At 39.2% G+C, this 21,799-nt stretch overlaps 1 protein-coding gene across 1 annotated transcript in view; it reads right to left on the bottom strand.

Annotated features, from left to right (window-relative positions):
• Positions 1-11,591, bottom strand: part of LOC127448820 (potassium voltage-gated channel subfamily KQT member 2) — a 66,697-nt gene extending 55,106 nt beyond the window's left edge. The window contains 1 exon segment of the mRNA XM_051711642.1: positions 11,249-11,591. Coding sequence (XP_051567602.1) covers positions 11,249-11,541 — 293 coding nt within the window. The 5' untranslated portion in view covers positions 11,542-11,591.
• Between the last annotated feature and the right edge of the window lie 10,208 nt (positions 11,592-21,799).

Here is a 21,799-nt window from a genome sequence, read left to right as displayed (position 1 = left end):
TTCCAAGCGTCATGTCTGGAGGAAACCAGGCACCGCTCATCATCTGCGCAATACCATCCCAACGGTGAAGCATGGTGGTGGTAGCATCATGCTGTGGGGGTGTTTTTCAGTGGCAGGGACTAGGGGACTGGTCAGGGTTGAAGGAAAGCTGAACACAACAAAATACAGAGATATCCTTAATGAAAACCTGTGTAGATTGAGTGTAGATTTATGTGGAAAAAAATGAAGGGGTCTGAATACTTTCTGAATGCACAGTAGATATTATGCATATATATGGGGTACTAGATATATATAATTGCTGTTTGCCCATGCAAAACTCATCGCTACCGTGCTATGGTTGTGGGTAATTGCCAGGGCACTACTATGTAGTTTCCAAGGCATCCTGACGTGCATTGCTATGGGATTGCTTGGGTGTTCTAAGTGGTCTCTTTGATATTCTGTTGTCTGATTCCTTAGTAAAGTAATAGCACAGCTCTCCTCAACAAGCCTTGATGTACTTCCCTCAGTATAGAGGGGAATTATAACTATATTTCGGTCATTAAACTCCCTACCGCTCGCATCTGCTGTGGTCATTTGAAATGGAGCCATGCCAAAGACCAGCACAGACTGCTAAATACCAACACATGCTCCTCGATCTGCTACACACTCCACACCAACACACAAACACACACAGATATAGATACAGTGGTGGGGACTTTCCATTGACTGTACTGTAGTCAAACCTTAAACCTTCACAACACACACAGAAGATAAAAGTATGCTAATTAAATAGGCGGAAATGATTTAACCTCCATTGACTACTCAAAGCTCTGGCTCCATTCTGGTATGTAACACCCACTTTTCACAATCCAGTCCATTCCCAATGGATTTCCGTCTTAAATTGTTTTCTCACTGAATATTCTATTTCACTCAGAATGTGTCACATTAACCTCTTAAACTGCATCTTGGTGCACTTATCACTCCCAAATTTAAAAGCTCACCTTACACACATAAACAGTGGACTAACTAAAAACAATTGGTCTCATTTATCAGAAAACCCCCAAGTTCTAGAATAAAATTAAAATAATGCATAAATAATACTGTATATGTTTACAATCTTATGATTTTTTTTTTTTGGTAAATAACTCTATCAAACTCCAAAAGTTTTATTTCATTCCAATAGATGGCAGCAGGTACTAGAAATGTATCACAATATACAGATCTGAAATGTAGGAGGCGCTCTACCGCAGCTGAGCACTCACCATAGACATCCAGTCTACGTGTTTTGGGTCACTTGTATGTTCACCATTGTTTCATTGAATATCTTGGCCTCTGAATGGACTAGCAGCTCAATCTAGGGATTGTTGGAAAGCTGACACCCTCCTGATATATCCTGTTGATATATAATATATGATTCGACTGCAGGTAGTCACAGCCGTGCTGATTTAGGGCCACACAGCATGATTGCGAGTGTGATATTGCTTTTGAATGAATGAACGAATGAACGAACGTTACATTTATACAGCACTTTTCTGACACTACACACAAAGCGCTTCACACAGTGAACAGGGGACTCTCCTCAACCACCACCAGTGTGCCGCATGATACCTGGATGATGCAACAGCAGCCATAGTGCACCAGTACACTCACCACACACCAGCTATTGGTGGAGAGGAGAGAGTAGAGTTATTAAGCCAATTAATGGAAGGGGATTATTAGGAAGCCATGATTGATAAGGGCCAATGGGGGGAATTTGGCCAGGACACTGGGGTTACACCCCTACTCTTTTCGAGAAGTGTCCTGGGATTTTTTATAACCACAGAGAGTCAGGACCTCAGTTTAACGTCTCATCCAAAGGATGGTGCCTTTGTACAGTATAGTGTACCCTTCACGATACTGGGGCATTAGGTCCTACACAGTCCACAGGGTGAACACCCCCTGCTGGACTCCCTAATACCTCTTCCAGCAGCAACCTTAGTTTTCCCAGGAGGTCTCCTATCCAGGTACTGACCAGGCTCAACCCTGCTTAGCTTCAGTAGGCAACCGGTCTTGAGCTACAGGGTGATATGGCTGCTTTTATACAACGGTTCAAAGAACAAGTAAATATATTAGGAAAAAATAAGGACTGTAACAAAAAAAAAAACACACTTGTGAATGGAACTACTTATTACGCCACAGATCAGGATCTGCCATTGATAGTTCAAAAGATGTGCACAAGCCTCCATTACTAATTCGAAAATGTCACTTTAGAACTAGTAATAATGGCTTGGGCTGTTTCTAACTAGTCATTGGAAAAACAAGAATGTGTGTGTGTGTGTTTGAGAGAGAGAGAGAGAGAGAGAGAGAGAGAGAGAGAGCGAGAGAGAGAGAGAGAGCGAGAGAGAGAGAGTGAGAGATAGCGAGAGAGAGAGAGAGAGAGAGAGAGAGAGTGAGCGAATGAGTTTGTGCTATTACCTGCGTCTCTCACGACTCAAATCCCAAACAGTATTGTAGTGTTAGTCAGCTTGCTGAAGATAATGGGAATTCTGGTCAAATACAGTACATCCTATTTTCTCTGTGTAAAAAAGCTGTCTGAGTGGGGGTTCATCCCCCGGTTCAAGATTCATTCAATATAATAAACTGTCCTGTCCTCCGCCATGTTGCATATTTATATCTACTCACAACGGGGAAACTGCGGTAAAAGGTAAGCGCCTTGAGTATGTTTTTGATTACTCCATCTGTTTTGTCTCACAGCTGTGATAAGCCTTAATGCTGGAGCTGTTAGTTTAACTGTATTTCCCAGCTGCAGTAGTGAAGTAGTAATCCGAGCGATCATGGAGTGAGAGACAATGTCGATGACTTCAAAGAAACCGCTTGCGTACTGACGTGCACTGACTCAATGCACGTCAAACTTAACTGGCTTATAACACATAAAAAAATTATCTTTTGTCACCACCTGCTGACTAAAACCTTTAATGTCACAAGGAAAAATGAAAACACATCTTTTATACATCTGCGCTGCTCTTGCACTATAGTTTAGAATGCCATGAACACAAGCGGAGTGATAGAAAGTGTTATGCATTCGATTACTGATGTTCTGAGACAACAGTATTTATGGAACGTGTCTCATCCAATCAGATTCGAGGACCAGAACTAACCGTTGTATATATGTGTATATACAGTATATATATGTGTACACGGTCTGTGTGTGTGTGTGTATATATATATATATATATATATATATATATATATATATATATATATATATGTCACGTTCATGTCATGTCACGTCACATGAACTTCAAACAAAATGTAGCAATATTATTGCATAGCCTACATTTAAAATTACATTCGGGGCTACAGTCAAAACATTCAACAGTTGTTGAATGTTTTGAAGCCCCGGAAAAATGACCTGGCGACACCGATGTGTCACACCAAATATTGGTTTAGTTTTTTATGTTTACTGGACTTTGTATGAAGTTAACTGCTAAATAAAAACTGTTTATGGCATTATTTTTGACCAATATCTAATAACCAATTAGATGCAGATCCAATGTAAATAGTGCTCATGAAGCTCATACAGCGTCTGGGTGGGACCCAAAATTACATGTTTAGAGCCTCATTGATCTTTTGCAGCATTGACTACAATGGTGCAGGTATCTGCCATAGACTCCCACTGAAACACGGCTTCAGTAGTGCTCTATGGGCTGTGCATCCGCTGACTTCTACGGATGGATACATGTAGAAAAAAGTGGATTGTGTTACTTTTTTATTTCACACTTTTATTTGCTTAAATATTGAAAAGTAATAGGATATTTATATAGAATATGTGTACACTTATTGAACTTGTCATTTCTGCTATTCTTATAAAAGTTTAGTAGAAGCTGTGCTTCCTGTGTAGTTTTAAAGCCATCGCCAGTTGGTTATACTTAAGAAACAGTGTGCATTTTGGGAACGAATAACATTGTTTAGTATGATAAAGTATGAACAACAAAGGCCTTGTTATGCCTGTAGAGGTTTGGTTTCCCCATCATCAGAAAAGTGCATCTTTACGAGGTGTTGTTAGTCTCCTTTATCACTGTAATGGTGCACCAGACAAACAGCTCCATATAAACGGTGGCGAGGCTGCTCGCTCATGAATCAGCCTGCATTAGTGCATTAGATTGATGCAGCGTCGCATGCTGGTGCTGGAGGGCAGATTGCCCAAGCCGCATCTCTGTCGGCCTGATACCATGCTGCTTTATTCACAGCAAACTTTAAATGCTGGTGCCTGATTCACACCTGAACTGAGAGGTCACACACATACCTGACTCAATAATGATGGTATTAATTAGTAGAAGTGCTGACACAAGTCGCAGGTAGACAGTGGCACCCAAAAGGCCACTGGATAAGGAGGCCAACACACAGGGCATGTTTTTAACAGCACAATGTCATGAGGTGAGGGACATATATGATGCTAGTCCCAAAGTGAGATGACATCTGACCTCAAATTCATCAAATCATGGGAGATGGGAGACTGTTCTCAACACTCTTTCACGCATTAATGCCATTTCCTCTGGAATCTAAATCCATCACACTGTTCTGAAATAAAAAAAAAACAAAAGAGAGACATACTATAGACACATACTGTCTGTCTGTCTGTCTGTCTGTCTGTCTGTCTATCTATCTATCTATCAATCAGAATGTCTGTCTGTTTGTCTGTCTGTCTGTCGGTCTGTCTATCAATTTGTCTGTCTGGTCTGTCTGTCTATCTATCAATCAGATTGTCTGTCTGTCTGTTGGTCTGTCTGTCTATCAATCAGATTGTCTGTCTATCTGTCTATGTATCTATCTATCTGTCTGTCTGTCTATCTATCAATCAGATTGTCTGTCTGTCTGTCTGTCTGTCTGTCTGTCGGTTTGTCTATCAATCAGATTGTCTGTCTATCTGTCTATGTATCTATCTATCTGTCTGTCTGTCTGTCTATCTATCAATCAGATTGTCTGTCTGTCTGTCTGTCTGTCGGTCTGTCTATCTATCAATCAGATTGTCCATCTGTCTGTCTGTCTATCTATCAATCAGATTGTCTGTCTGTCTGTCTATCTATCAATCAGATTGTCTGACTGTCTCTCTATCTATCAATCAGATTGTCTGTCTGTCTGTCTGTCTGTCTGTCTGTCGGTTGGTCTATCAATCAGATTGTCTGTCTATCTGTCTATGTATCTATCTATCTGTCTGTCTGTCTGTCTATCTATCAATCAGATTGTCTGTCTGTCTGTCTGTCTGTCGGTCTGTCTATCTATCAATCAGATTGTCCATCTGTCTGTCTGTCTATCTATCAATCAGATTGTCTGTCTGTCTGTCTATCTATCAATCAGATTGTCTGACTGTCTCTCTATCTATCAATCAGATTGTCTGTCTGTCTGTCTGTCTGTCTGTCTGTCTGTCGGTTGGTCTATCAATCAGATTGTCTGTCTATCTGTCTATGTATCTATCTATCTGTCTGTCTGTCTGTCTGTCTATCTATCAATCAGATTGTCTGTCTGTCTGTCTGTCTGTCGGTCTGTCTATCTATCAATCAGATTGTCCATCTGTCTGTCTGTCTATCTATCAATCAGATTGTCTGACTGTCTCTCTATCTATCAATCAGATTGTCTGTCTGTCTGTCTGTCTGTCAGTCTGTCTATCTATCAATCAGATTGTCCATCTGTCTGTCTGTCTATCTATCAGTCAGATTGTCTGACTGTCTCTCTGTCTATCTATCAATCAGATTTTCTGTCTGTTTATCTACCTATCTGTCTGTCTATCAGATTGTCCATCCGTCTGTCTCTCTGTCTGTCCGTCTTGGGTGTTTTCCTTTGTAATTTCAAAATTAATTTGTAGAACTCAGTGTGTAGGGACTCTGTTGGATGTTTGTCCCATCTAGTGTAGTTCTGATCACTGAGTGGACCCCATACCTCACTTTCATACAGCGCTATGGGCTGTATAACACCATCAAAGATCTTACACCAGATTGGAATAGGTAATTCAATATTATATAACTTTTTCTTAATAGCTTATAGAGCTCTTTGAGCTTTTTTTTTTAAGTGCATTCACTGCCTTACTGAAAGTCCCTGATGCAGTGATAAACAGGCCAAAGTAAGTACACTGCATCGTGTGCTCTAGGGCGGTGCTGTCTAGAGAGAACTGGTATCTGTGTTCCTGACATCTGGGCTTTTTCTGAAAGACCATAATGTTTGTCTTTTTGAGGTGTACTGCCAGGGCCCAGTTCTGGCAGTAGTTCTCCAGCGGGTCCAGATGTTGCTGTAGTCCCTGTGGGGTGGGTGACAGCAGCATCAGGTCATCTGCATAGAGCAAAAACTTGATGTCTTTGTCTTGCAGAGTGAGTCCAGGGGCTGTAGACTGTCCCAACAGCACCGCTAATTCATTAATGTAAATGTTGAACAGTGTTGGACGCCCTGCTGCACTCCTCTCTTCTGGGTGAAGAACTCTGTTTGTATGTTGCCATTCCGAATACATTGATTTAATGATGTCATAAACTTTACCCCTACACCACTTTGTAACAATTTGTAATATAGTCCGTCATGCCAAATAGAATCAAATGCTTTTTTGAAATCAACAAAGCATGCAAATATTTTCCTGTTTTTGGTCTGGTTTACCTGTTTATTGATTAGGGTGTGTGGGGTGTAAATGTGTCCGTAGTTCTATGATTTGGAAGGAAGCCAATCAGACTCTTGCTCTGTGTCCGTTAAGGAAGTTTAGAATTATTTTATTTAAAATACTACTAAATAATTATTAGGGTCCAATTTTGCCTCCACTCTTGTGAATTGAAGTAATAAGTCCTTGGCTCCAGATGTCAGGGAAACTGAACTAAGTACAAGGTTGAATAATTTGAGCACAGACGTCTGCAGCCCAGGTGTGCTGTGTTTCAGCATTTCACATAGCATGTTATCAGCACCACAAGATTTTTTGCATTTTTGGCTTTTAAGCTTTTGAACCAATTCGTCATGTGTAATTGGAAAGTCAAGTGGATTTTGATTCTTTTTTATTGTGTTTTTCATATATTTGTAGTCTTTGTTTAACCTGATTATAATTCACATTTAGTTGTTTTGGTGGGATATCTTTATACAAGCTTTCAAAATGTTTTTTCCAGAATCCTCCATTTTGGATTGGTAAATCTTGTTGTTTTGTTGTGCTCAAATTATTCCACAAATTCCAGAACTGATTGATTTATTGATTGTTCAATTTCGTGTAAGCTTTTGATGAGATGGTGTTGCTTTTATTACTCTAATTGTTTGTTTGTATTGTTGTAATTTTGAACAGTAGTCAGTTCTTATGTCTGTGTTGTTTGGTTCGTTATGTTTCAGATTTGATAATTTTCTGAGCTGTTTTCTTAATGTTTTGCAGTCCGTGTGAAACCACTTTTCCTTTTTTGGTTGTTTTTTGCCTTTCTTTTTCAACTCAGTTTTACAGGCTGCTTTTTGAAATACAGTATATAGTTGATTTCATTTGTAGCCAAATTGACACCATCCTTGTTCATTAAAAAAATAAAAAAAATAATATATATATATATATATATATAATGAATAAATGTAGTGATTTGATTTTTCAGTTCTTCAGAATTGAGGGCCTGGATAAATTTGTCTGTACTGTCTGGAGTCCATCTGTATCTCTGCTGGACTTGATACATTTCACTGCTCTTCATTCTACTTTGTTTTGCTATGTGGTGTCTTTTAATATATATGTTAGTTCGGTTATGGTCTGAGAATAGAGTTTGCTGTCTCACAGTGAATGCACTGAAGGAGTAGGGGTCCATGTCAGTGATGGCATAGTCAACTACACTAGCTCCAAGACCTAAATAACACATGCACCTCCCTAAGGAGTCCCCTCTGATCCTGCCATTAATTTTGTATAAGCCCGAGGCTTGGCAGAGGTGCATTAATTCTATACCATTTTTATTTACAATATGGTCGAGATTGTTCCGTGCTGGGAGATTTTTTTGTGAGGCTCAGGGGGTTCTGGCCAAATACATGTTCGTTGCCCTTTGGGTCAATATTATCAGGTTCAGTTCCAGTTCTTGCATTAAAGTCTCCACACAGCAGCACATTTCCCTGGGCCTGGAAACAGCTAATCTCTGTGTGGATGTTGTTTAAATATTCCTCATCATGGTAAGGGGATTCCACTGGAGGATTGTAGATGGCACAGAGATATGTGTCAGTGGTAGAAATGCCAATTTCACTGTTTAGTTTTAACCAACAGTGGAATTTTCCAAGTGTAATAGTAGAAATGTGTTTGGCCAGATCCTCTTTGTACCACACCAAAATCCCACAATTATTTCATAGTATCCTGAAGGACAGTGGGTATCTATCTGTCTATTTGTCTGTTTATCTGTCTGTCTATCTGTCTGGCTGTCTGATTGTTTATCTGTCCATCCACCTAGATATCTAGTCTAAAGTCAAAGAATATTTTTCCGTCTTTCATTCAGACTTTCAGTCAGTCTGTCTGTCTGTCTGTTTGTCTGTCTATCAGTCAGTCAGTTTGTCTGTCTATCTGTCTGTCTGTCTCTCTGTTTATCTCTCCGTCCATCCGTCCATCAACCTAGCTATCTAGTCTAAAGTCTAAGAATATTTTCTGTCTTTCATTCAGTCTTTCAGTCAGTCTGTCTGTCTATCAGTCTGTCTGTCTGTCTGTCCATCCATCTAGCTATCTAGTCTAAAGTCTAATAATATTTTTCTGTCTATCAGTCAGTCTGTCTGTCTGTCTCTCTCTCTCTGTCTGTCTGTCTGTGTCTATCCATTTATCTGTCTGTCCATCTGTCCGTCCACCTTGCTATCTAGTCTGAAGTCTAAGAATATTTTTCTGTCTATCAGTCAGTCAGTCAGTCTGTCTGTCTGTCTGTCTGTCTGTCTATCTGCCTATCCGTCCACCTAGCTATCTAGTCTAAAGTCTAATAATATTTTTCTTGTTGTGACTGTGTCTGTTCTGTGTGATTATATAGTTTCTTGGCAATAGTGATTATGTTATATACACACATGAGAATTCAGTCTGTGCATTGGTAGTGGACAGACTTTAACACAGTTATTTCCAACATCAGCACCTTCCAGACACATTTTGACAGCAGTCGCTCTGAGCACATTTATTTAACTCATTCTCTCTGGTTTCTAAACTGTCTACAACGATTTGCAGTTTTTGCTGACTTGAGTGCATTACTCCGCAGCTCCCTGCCAACATGTTATACTCCGACGTGGCTTTCCAAAAACACACTGCAACACATCTGTCATATCTGCAGCAAAAATACAAGAGTGGAGAATTTCATCAACAAAAGTGCCTGCTTATTAACTACAGTCTTCCGGTTGCTATGCCAGCTCAATCCAGTACAATTCAATTCAATTTGAAAAGCTCAGAGTTCAATACATATTATTCCAAAGAATAGTGCCTAATATAGTGACCCCCCAACACACAACCCTAATTTGAGCAGATGTAATCCAGCCGCATTATTCAGAATAACTGACTAATTAGTTTGTTATTCAATCAGATCAAATCATGATAATGAGTCCAACCAGTTAATGGACGTATGGAGATACACGTTATGAAAAAAGCCTATGATGCCAAAAGGATAATACAATTACACCAAACTATACATTATGGGACAAAGAATTGCTTTGATATCGAAGTAAAGAAATATTAAAGTGAAGGATATTTTTTAGACAATTACAGTCCAGAATAATAGTGGCAAAAGATTTGTTCATTTAAAAATGTGTGAATGGCATTGCATGAGATAGGAAAATATAAAAGCAAGTGTGAAAAGTGTCTCAAATGCTGCTGGAGCTTTTCTCAGAACAATTTACACTTTTCGGAGTCATTTCTGCTTAATGGCTTTGAATCAACAGGTGTCTTGGTGATTTTTAGTGGATGTATGGAGTTCATCAAGTTCACACAGGTGTCCTAGCAGACGACCACAGGTGGAGTTCAGCACATTAACTAGGAACATGAGGCACTAACATTTGACAATGCTTTCAAATAAACTTTTAGTAAAAGTTTTAGTAGACTTGAGACGGGTGCTTGTGCTATATTTCATTAAATTAAATGCCACTTGCTTTGATATTTTGTTACATAATGCAAAGACGTTCAGACAAATTTAAGTGTTGCTAAAATGTCCACATATACTTAGGGGCCCACTGTCCGTGTAAGTACTGTTTATACCAATTCATTTTCGCGTTTTCATGTTGGAGTTTTGATACAATGAAACAATGCGAAGAATGGCGCGCTGGTGAGATTGGCGGGAGCTGTCCGCAGCTGTGGTGCTGAAATCACGACTCACGCTTAATGGAGCGATGCAGGTGACGCTGTGTGGATGCCTTGAACTGGTGTTGCTTTACAGTGGCTACACATGGCAATCATTCAGAACCATGACGAAGGCCTTTATTAGAGAAGAATCTAATACCATCACTTTATAGTACCATGGCAAGGCTACAGCGCTTGTAAGGGCAATTTCACTCATTTAGCTATTTCGTCTGTTTGAGTACTTAAAGAGTACATGCTTGTATATATAGATGTTTTGAAGATTGCAGAAGGTCCCTGCAGTGTTTGCTTGTAATTCTATGTTCAGTGTGTCGCGCTGATTGCGTATCAGTTGATGTCACGGGTTAATAACAAAGGAAGAGTTACCACACAGCTCACTAGATGAATCCAGAATGAGTAACAACTCTGAAACATTCTCGAGTCACATGAGCCGACAGGATTGGTGTAAATAATTCAAAAACCTCGTTCACATAATAATGCAATCAGTTTAGAAACGTGCAACACTGCACAAGAGATCGGTTCCATATCCTTGTGGCATTTGAAACACCGACAGGTGAGACTTAAAAAAAAAAAAATTGTGCAAAATGTAAAATAAATAGCTTATACTCAAAAGAAACAGTTGTAAATAGCACTGGATCGGTGTTCTTGGGCTTGTAACAAACCTTTTTGGTACATACTTTAGACTGAAACATTAAAACAGCAGAAGAAAGTCACTGTACCACGCCGTCTTCTATTGCTCAAACAATCGGCATCCTGTGAATATCTGTAATTTAGCCAATATGAAAAACCCAACCAAATTCAGAGATGATAAATAAATTGTTTGATAAACAATTCTGTCTTTAGCAGAACTCTTGTTGGTGCTAGATACAACCCTGCTTTTTATGTTCCATAAAGAACAGGGTTCAAAGGAACCTCTACCTGAGACACACTCCACTCCCAGAACCTCTTTGTTTTGATGCGCACCATCAGATGAAGATGCAGTGTGGGTTTTTTTCTTTCTCCACTTACACATAAGCGTGGTAGATGAACGCCCATCCGCGTGGTCTCTCCAGCACATTGTAGAGAAAATTCTGCAGGCGTCGGTAGAAAGCGTTGCGTTTCGGTGGCCTCTTCCCCGAGATGCTGGAGCGTTGTTTGCTCAAGATGCTGCCGCGCTTCGTCGCCTCAGCGCCCGCGATGAGCAGCGCGCCGTCTCGGTTGGACTCCGTCGAGCCCGCCTCCAGCCCCACAAAGCCCACCTTTAGCTTCTTCTCGGCCTGCGGGCCGGGGTACACCCCGCCGTTGCGGGATTTCTGCACCATGCTCGGGGTCTTGTCGTCATGGAGATCCGCCGGTGCTGATGCAGCGGGTCTTCCGCCCTTCGACAGGTATGAGCATAGCTGCTCTGGGAGGGCGTGAGAGGTGCTTGCGGAGGGAGAAGAAGCCAATAGCGACGAAGAGGCGCGCTCGCTCTCTCTCAACCCTTCTCTCTCTCTCTCACTCACTCTCTCTCTCTCTCTCTCTCCATCTCTCTCTCAGCACCTTCCACCCATCTGACAACAGAGGAAGAAAAAGGAAACCGTTTAGAAGCTGAGAGGTAGCCTAAATAGAGGCAGACCTACATTTCCTGAAGCTCCAGTAAAAGAATAGTGTTAAAGTTTTTGATAAGTTTAGGTTTGGTGTAAAGTTTTTGATAAGTTTAGGTTTGGTGTGAAATTTGTTGATAAGTTTAGGTTTGGTGTAAAGTTGTTGATAAGTTTAGGTTTGGTTTAAAGTTTTTGATAATTGTAGGTTTGGTTTAAAGTTTTTGATAATTGTAGGTTTGGTGTAAAGTTTTTGATAAGTGTAGGTTTGGTTTAAAGTAAAGTTTTTGATAAGTGTAGGTTTGGTTTAAAGTTTTTGATAATTGTAGGTTTGGTGTAAAGTTTTTGATAAGTGTAGGTTTGGTTTAAAGTAAAGTTTTTGATAAGTGTAGGTTTGGTGTAAAGTTGTTGATATGTTTAGGTTTGGTTTAAAGTTTTTGATAAGTTTAGGTTTGGTTTAAAGTTTTTGATAATTGTAGGTTTGGTGTAAAGTTTTTGATAAGTTTAGGTTTGGTGTAAAGTTGTTGATATGTTTTGGTTTGCTGTAAAGTTTTTGATAAGTTTAGGTTTGGTTTAAAGTAAATTAAATGCTGTATCATTGCTGCTGCCGTTGTCAGGACACTCAGCACGCTTCTTGTTTTCTGTGAAAATAAACATATCGTTATGCACCATTTGCGGTGTAAATAAATAAAATGCATTAAGTGAATAAATAAAAGAAAGAATATCAAATCGCTATTAAGATGGACGCATTTGACTGTTGCGCCAGCCTTTCACTGTTTTGTTTTTTCAGTGTCTTTCTTAGACACCTTGTCAAGTTAAAAGAACTTAAACTTTTAAAAACACCTCTCGAGACACCTGATTTCTATTACATTAGTAGCACTGTCTCTAGATTTGTTTTTGTTTTTTTAGCACAAGAATGCGTTCCATCTGAACGGCCCCTTACAAGTCTTTGACGGCGGTTAAAATTTGAATGGCAAACATTCTTATAACATATAGTATATAAAAAGTTTGTATCAGTGTAATTTCAATGGTCAATGTACTCAGAAATATGCTGCATTACGGAAGTAAAAATGGTTGTGAACAGTATTTCATGTTGACTTTAGACAGTTCAATTTAATTTCAGGTTAATCAGTCACGCTACTTTAAAAAAAAATCCATCCACAACACCAAGAAAGACATGAAGCACACAAACCACGGTGAAGATCACATGTGTAAGGAAGTAAACCTGCCTTTAAGATCTATACTTAACCCATTTGCCTCCTGAGCTGCTGAATAAGAGATGCGTGCTCGCCACATTGAAGCTCTGTGTGTTTGTTTGCAGCGTCTCCTGAGGCACAGTGAGATGCTCCAGAACCTGCTAATCAAATCAGGATCAACATCTCATGAATTCAGCAGACACTCGACCTGCCAGACCCCACACTGAGGGGGAGCAAGGAAGAGTAGAGAGAGAAAGAGAGAGAACAAAATGAGAAAAGATCTGAACTTATGATGCTTTCACATTCAATGCAGGATTTTGAAGATCCATATGTATCTGTAACAGTTGCTAATATTGATGCTTGACTTGATTGTTGAACAAACACCATTAATAACAGTCTCTGTAGATGATGAAAAAGCAGATGCCTCATCCTGTCATGGCCTTCTATGTTTATCATCTCTCTAATCTTACCAACCATCCATCAATGGACTATTCTCAACTACATCAGTAGAAATCAACTGTGATCTCATAACCTCTGTCCATCAAAGATGCATCAGTTAAGTTGAATTAGATAGATGAATACTTACCCGAAAACATAAGAGGAACAGTCCACCAACTGTTTAAAATAAACACTGAATCCCCTGAAATATCCATCAAAATTTTTATTTACAGCCTAACACATTTTCATGCAGATACTCTGAAATTGGGAACAAATGGTCTAGTTATAACAACACTGATAAAGTATAAAACATTGTATTTCAAAACCTAATTGGGTCATTTAAAAAATGTCTGGAAATATTTTAACACAAAATAAATAAAATAAAAAACAAAAATAAAGAATTTATTAAGGTGACAATAAAGGTGACACACACAGGTTTAAATGGCAATTAAAGGTTAATTTCCCACACCTGTGGCTTTTTAAATTGCAACTGGTGTCTGTATAAATAGTCAATGAGTTTGTTAGCTCTCATGTGGATGCACTGAGCAGGCTAGATACTGAGCCATGGGGAGCAGAAAAGAACTGTCAAAAGACCTGCGTAACAAGGTAATGGATCTTTATAAAGATGGAAAAGGATATAAAAAGATCAGTACTGTTCAATCACTTATTAATACGTGGAAAATTCGGGGATCTCTTGATACCAAGCCAAGGTCAGGTAGACCAAGAAAGATTTCAGTCACAACTGCCAGAAGAATTGTTCGGGATACAAAGAAAAACCCACAGGTAACCTCAGGAGAAATACAGGCTGCTCTGGAAAAAGACGGTGTGGTTGTTTCAAGGAGCACAACACTTGTTGATCCCTCTCCAAACACAGCGCTTATGGTGTGACCATAAAGCTCTATTTTGGTCTTGTCACTCCAAATTACAGTGTGCCAGAAGCTGTGAGGCATGTCAAGGTGTTGTCGGGCATATTGTAACCGGGCTTTTTTGTAGCATTGGCGCAGTAAAGGCTTCTTTCTGGCAACTCGACCATGCAGCTCATTTTTGTTCAAGTATCGTCGTATTGTGCTCCTTGAAACAACCACACCGTCTTTTTCCAGAGCAGCCTGTATTTCTCCTGAGGTTTCCTGTGGGTTTTTCTTTGTATCCCGAACAATTCTTCTGGCAGTTGTGGCTGAAATCTTTCTTGGTCTACCTGACCTTGGCTTGGTATCAAGAGATCCCCGAATTTTCCACTTCTTAATAAGAGATTGAACAGTACTGACTGGCATTTTCAAGGCTTTGGATATCTTTTTATAACCTTTTCCATCTTTATAAAGTTCCATTACCTTGTTACGCAGGTCTTTTGACAGTTCTTTTCTGCTCCCCATGGCTCAGTATCTAGCCTGCTCAGTGCATCCACGTGAGAGCTAACAAACTCATTGACTATTTATACACAGACACTAATTGCAATTTATAAAGCCACAGGTGTGGGAAATTAACCTTTAATTGCCATTTAAACCTGTGTGTGTCACCTTGTGTGTCTGTAACAAGGGTATGTAAATGTTTGATCAGGGCCATTTGGATGATTTCTGTTATCATTATGGTTTAAAAATGAGCCAGAAAACTATGTGATAATAAATGGCTTCATATGATCACTATCCTTAAATAAAAGCATTTTTTTGCATGATCAGACATATTTTCAAAATCAATGCCAAAATGTCACAATTTCTGCCAGGGTATGCAAACTTTTGAGCACAACTGTATGTATATATATATATATATATATATATATATATATATATATATACACACACACACACACACACACACACACACACACACACACACACACACACACACAGTGCATCCTGAAAGTATTCCCAGCACTTCACTTTTTCCACATTTTGTTATGTTACAGCCTTATTCCAAAATGGATTAAATTCATTATTTTATATAAAAAATAAATAAATAAAATAAAATAAAAATCACATGTACACAAGTATTCACAGCCTCTGCCATGACACTCAAAATTGAGCTCAGGTGCATCCTGTTTCCACTGATCATCCTTGAGATGTTTCTACAACTTGATTGGAGTCCACCTGTGGAAAATTCAGTTGATTGGACATGATTTGGAAAGGCACACACCTGTCTATATAAGGTCCCACAGTTAACAGCTCATGTCAGAGCACAAACCAAGCCATGAAGTCCAAGGAATTGCCTGTAGACCTCTGAGACAGGATTGTCTCAAGGCACAGCATCTGGGGAAGGGTCCAGCAAACATTGAAGGCACCAGTATGGCCTCCATCATCCATAAATGGAAGACGTTTGGAACCACCAGGACTCTTCCTAGAGCTGGCCGCCCGGCCAAACTGAGTGATTGGGGGAGAAGGGCCTTAGTCAGGGAGGTGACCAAGAACCTGATGGTCACTCTGACAGAGCTCCAGTGTTTCTCTGTGGAGAGAGGAGAACCTTCCAGAAGAACAACCATCTCTGCAGCACTCCACCAATCAGGCCTGTATGGTAGAGTGGCCAGACGGAAGCCACTCCTCAGTAAAAGGCACATGACAGCCCACCTGGAGTTTGCCAAAAGGCACCTGAAGGACTCTCAGACCATGAGAAACAAAGATTGAACTCTTTGGCCTGAATGGCAAGCGTCATGTCTGGAGGAAACCAGGCACCGCTCATCACCTGGCCAATACCATCCCTACAGTGAAGCATGGTGGTGGCAGCATCATGCTGTGGGGATGTTTTTCAGCAGCAGGAACTGGGAGACTAGTCAGGATCGAGGGAAAGATGAACGCAGCAATGTACAGAGACCTCCTTGATGAAAACCTGCTCCAGAGCACTCTGGACCTCAGACTGGGCTGAAGGTTCATCTTCCAACAGGACAACGACCCTAAGCACACAGCCAAGATACCAAATGAGTGGCTCCGGGACAACTCTGTGAATGTCCTTGAGTGGCCCAGCCAGAGCCCAGACTTGAACCCGATTGAACATCTCTGGAGAGATCTGAAAATGGCTGTGCACCGACACTCCCCATCCAATCTGATGGAGTTTGAGAGGTCCTGCAAAGAAGAATGGGAGAAACACTAGGTGTGCCAAGCTTGTAGCATCATACTCAAAAAGACTTGAGGCTGTAATTGGTGCCAAAGGTGCTTCAACAAAGTATTGAGCAAAGGCTGTGAATACTTATGTACATGTTTTTTTTTTTTTCGTTTTGTTTTCTTTATACATTTGCAAAGATTTCAAACAAACTTCTTTCACGTTGTCATTATGGGGTATTGTTTGTAGAATTTTGAGGAAAATAATGAATTTAATCCATTTTGGAATAAAGCTGTAACATAAAACGTGGTAAAAGTGAAGCGCTGTGAATACTTTCCGGATGCACTGTGTGTGTGTGTGTGTATATATATATATATACATATATACACATACATACCCACCCATATATGGTTATATATAAGATTTACGCATTTCGAACTGCATAACAAAATTCCATCAAACTGAATTGCGTAATCTCTAAGAAAATGTTATTAGTAAAACTATATTATTACTTTATTAATTTCATTTTGATAAAGATTATGCAATTTAATTTGATGGCATTTTGTTATGAAATTGCAGAATAGCTAAATCTATGTATATATAACTAAATAAAAATCATAAAATAATAGGAAATTAAAAATAATTACATTAATGAGCCTAAAAATGTCACAATGCACATCATTTTATTATTTTCAGCCTAACACAGCTTTAAAGAGAGTCAAAACTCTGTAACTCTCTAAATTCAGTATAGATGCTCTGAGAATGGGAACCAAAAGTCTAAGTAATAATAACAACATGCTCAAGAGTAAGATCCTAATTGGGTGAATCACATGAAAAAATGTACAGGTCATTTTTCAAAACAAAAACAAAATAATATTTAAAAAAAAAACACATTATAGTTTGCATAAAGATCAGATTTTCTTTTGCAGTGACATTATTTTCATGACAATTAAGCACATTGCTCCCCAAATTCTCATTACTGTAATGCAAAGAATTATGACATTAGGAAATAGTAAATAATTTATACATCATGGTAGTATTTATTTATTTTTTTAATCCCCTTTTCTTCCAATTTGGAATGCCCAATTCCCACTACTTAGTAGGTCCTCGTGGTGGCGCGGTTACTCACCTAAATCCGGGTGGTGGAGGACAAGTCTCAGTTGCCTCCGTGTCTGAGACCGTCAATCCGTGCATCTTATCACGTGACTCGTTGTGCATGACACCGCGGAGACTCACAGCATGTGGAGGCTCATGCTACTCTCCACAATACACACACAACTTACCACACGCCCCATTGAGAGCGAGAACCACTAATCATGACCACAAGGAGGTTACCCCATGTGACTCTACCCTCCCTAGCAACCAGGCCAATCTGGTTGCTTAGGAGACCTGGCTGGAGTCACTCAGCACGCCCTGGATTCGAACTAGCGACTCCAGGGGTGATAGTCAGTGTCAATACTCGCTGAGCTACTATCATGGTAGTATTAAAATTACGCTGAATTTAAAAAAAAAAAAAAATTTGGACAGAATTTTCTTCTTATTGTTAATGGACATGCATATTATATTGTTATGTATTACATTAATAAGACTAATCAAGTCACAGTGCAGTCTTCATAATCCTACGATTACGCTCCACTCTAAAAACGTGATGTATTGATCGATGGATCTATTATTGCTCAAGGCCTGAGCTCTCTGGTGCCCGCTGGGAATCAACAGCAAGGTGGCACTCAGCTGATTTCAACATTTCCCTCGACACATGAACACCTAAAAACACAAAAATCTTTAGCAATTAAACATGAAATGGACTATGAATCGAACAAATGTTTGTTTTCTGGAGGTACGGGCGAGTTCTGATGTGCACTAGGGGATCATAAAGAAATAAAATGACCAGAGAACGGTTGCAAGAAATTCATAAATGAGTTGATTTGTTAGGGTTGAGGAGAATTGTACAAAGAATGGAGCACTGCTTTTCATCTTTCTGGGTGTTTCCATGACAACAACTCAGCTAACAATAAAGCCAGTTCAGATTGTGTGTACGTGTGTTTATACCCGTCTTCTGTACAGTACAGGAGGGTGAGACAGTTTTGCTTATGCTAAAGAGGGGAAAATACACAATCATAAAATACTAGTGCCAATTAAGTTAACACTACTGATGGACAAATTGTTATAAACATGTGAGAATAATCAGAATAATCTGGGCAAGCTTCACTCAACAGCAACTAAACATTCACCGAAAAGGTCTTAAGCTTCTGAAAACAAGTGTGCTTGCAATTTAAAAGCCAATAATTGCTCCTTGTGTGGTAGTTTAACCACTTTTAGTCCATGTCTCTTAGTGTTGAGATAATCTTTTAGCTAGAGTACTTGTAAACATTAACAAAATTCCCTTTTTACCAGATATAAACATTGATTTTTCTCTCTGACTCATGTTGCACTACACAGATTTCAGTCCAATCGGATGCTTTCTAGACTGAGAATGTCCCTCCCCCTGCAACCAAACAGCAAGTAGCAAATCATCGTTCATGGTTGTGAAGAAAACAAAAGCTTATTGGCTATGAGACCTTTAATATGCCCTGCCCAAATTTCCTGCTTCAATAGGAAATACATAAACAGGACAGAAAGGATGTGCTCTTCAGACCGTTTCATTGGACTGTACTGCTTTAACAATTCATTTCATACATGGTTTGCATTTGCAAGGGTTTAGTTAGTTTAGGTTAGTGCTGGTTACCATGACTAAATGACTCACTTTAGTCACTTTAACTGCAGGTTAATACTTCACAAATAATATCACCTGTGACCGGAAGCGGGTACAAACTGTAATAGCACCCAAATAAACAGAACATTCACAGCCCAAATGCTGCATTTGTTCATTAACCGATAAATTGTTTAGATATGATATACCTGTAAATTTTGTTGAACAGGTGTTTCGCAATTATAACGAACAATGACTGTCAAATGACACTTTTTGGGTGCTCTTTAAAGCTTCATGAGTCAACATCAACTGCTAGTGTATGAAAAACACTGATTAATCAAATATCTCCTTTTGTGCTCCGCAGAAGCAAACAAGTCACACAGGTTTGGAATAGCATGAGGGTGAGTAAATTATGACAGAATTACATTTTTGGGTGAACTACCCCTTTAAAGGAATATTCCAGGTTCAATACAAGTTGAGCTGAGTCGACAGCATTTGCATAATGTTGATTACCACAAAAATAAATTTGGACTCATTCCTCCTTTTCTTTAATAAAAGCACAAATGTGTGTTCCAGTGAGTCACTTACAGTGGAAGTCAATGGGGTCAATCCGTTAAAATACTTACCGTTTCAAAAGTATAGACACAAGATGTAAACAACGTTTGTGTTAACATGGTTTTAGTGTGTTAAAATTACTAACAACATCTGTGTAAAGTTATAGCCAATTTTACAACTTGTTTGCCATGACGACGTAACACCGTAAATCCTAAAATGACGATTTAAACCACATTAGTTCAAATAGAAATGTCCAGGTCATATTTGAACCTAAAATAAATAAATAAATAAATAAATACAAATATATACAGTATACTGTGTGTGTGTGTGTGTGTGTGTGTGTGTATATATATATATATATATATATATATATATATATATATATACACATATACATACACACACACACACACACACACACACACACACAGATTTTTTAATTATTTTTAAGATTTACACATTTCGATTTCATTACAAAACTGATAGGTGTTTTAAAGCAAAAATTAATTAAAATGCTTTTATAAAAATACAAGCTTCACATTTCTGCCTTTAAAACCTGCAAAATCGGCGAAAAACCCCATAGACTTAGCGTTGACAACGGATCAGTTGGATCATATCTCCGGGTCAGAATGTCATAGAGAAATGGGGGTGGAAAGTATCTAGTTGTAAAGTATAATTTCTTATTTATTTCTGATATTTTGGGGGTAAAATATATGACCTGGGCATGTTTTTGATAGTTTTCATGCGATTCACTCTTCATTCTTCAATAGTGGAACTGATCTAATCAAACTTACTGGCTTGAACAGAACACGTTTATTGTGTCACGTTCAATCACGATAGACGGATGTTTGTTGATGCGTTACAGTGAAGGGAAATTTGTCTTTAGCCGAGGTTATCAAACGTACTCATCTCACTTACAGGAACGCTTAATGAGCCAAAACATATGAGCTCTGCTCTAAAGAATAGACAGCAGCAGTCAAAGGATTTGAGGGTTGAAAAGGGAAAGTTAAATAGGGACATAAAATATATATATATATATATATATATATATACAGGTGCATCTCAATGAATTAGAATGTCGTGGAAAAGTTCATTTATTTCAGTAATTCAACTCAAATTGTGAAACTCGTGTATTAAATAAATTCAATGCACACAGACTGAAGTAGTTTAAGTCTTTGGTTCTTTTAATTGTGATGATTTTGGCTCACATTTAACAAAAACCCACCAACTCACTATCTCAAAAAATTAGAATACATCATAAGACCAATAAAAAAAAACATTTTTAGTGAATTGTTGGCCTTCTGGAAAGTATGTTCATTTACTGTATATGTACTCAATACTTGGTAGGGGCTCCTTTTGCTTTAATTACTGCCTCAATTCGGCGTGGCATGGAGGTGATCAGTTTGTGGCACTGCTGAGGTGGTATGGAAGCCCAGGTATCTTTGACAGTGGCCTTCAGCTCATCTGTATTTCTTGGTCTCTTGTTTCTCATTTTCCTCTTGACAATACCCCATAGATTCTCTATGGGGTTCAGGTCTGGTGAGTTTGCTGGCCAGTCAAGCACACCAACACCATGGTCATTTAACCAACTTTTGGTGCTTTTGGCAGTGTGGGCAGGTGCCAAATCCTGCTGGAAAATGAAATCAGCATCTTTAAAAAGCTGGTCAGCAGAAGGAAGCATGAAGTGCTCCAAAATTTCTTGGTAAACGGGTGCAGTGACTTTGGTTTTCAAAAAACACAATGGACCAACACCAGCAGATGACATTGCACCCCAAATCATCACAGACTGTGGAAACTTAACACTGGACTTCAAGCAACTTGGGCTATGAGCTTCTCCACCCTTCCTCCAGACTCTAGGACCTTGGTTTCCAAATGAAATACAAAACTTGCTCTCATCTGAAAAGAGGACTTTGGACCACTGGGCAACAGTCCAGTTCTTCTTCTCCTTAGCCCAGGTAAGACGCCTCTGACGTTGTCTGTGGTTCAGGAGTGGCTTAACAAGAGGAATACGACAACTGTAGCCAAATTCCTTGACACGTCTGTGTGTGGTGGCTCTTGATGCCTTGACCCCAGCCTCAGTCCATTCCTTGTGAAG

Source organism: Myxocyprinus asiaticus, chromosome 12 (genome assembly GCF_019703515.2).
Source record: "Myxocyprinus asiaticus isolate MX2 ecotype Aquarium Trade chromosome 12, UBuf_Myxa_2, whole genome shotgun sequence".
Classification (NCBI taxonomy): domain Eukaryota; kingdom Metazoa; phylum Chordata; class Actinopteri; order Cypriniformes; family Catostomidae; genus Myxocyprinus; species Myxocyprinus asiaticus.
This window is presented reverse-complemented; position numbering and strand designations above follow the sequence as displayed.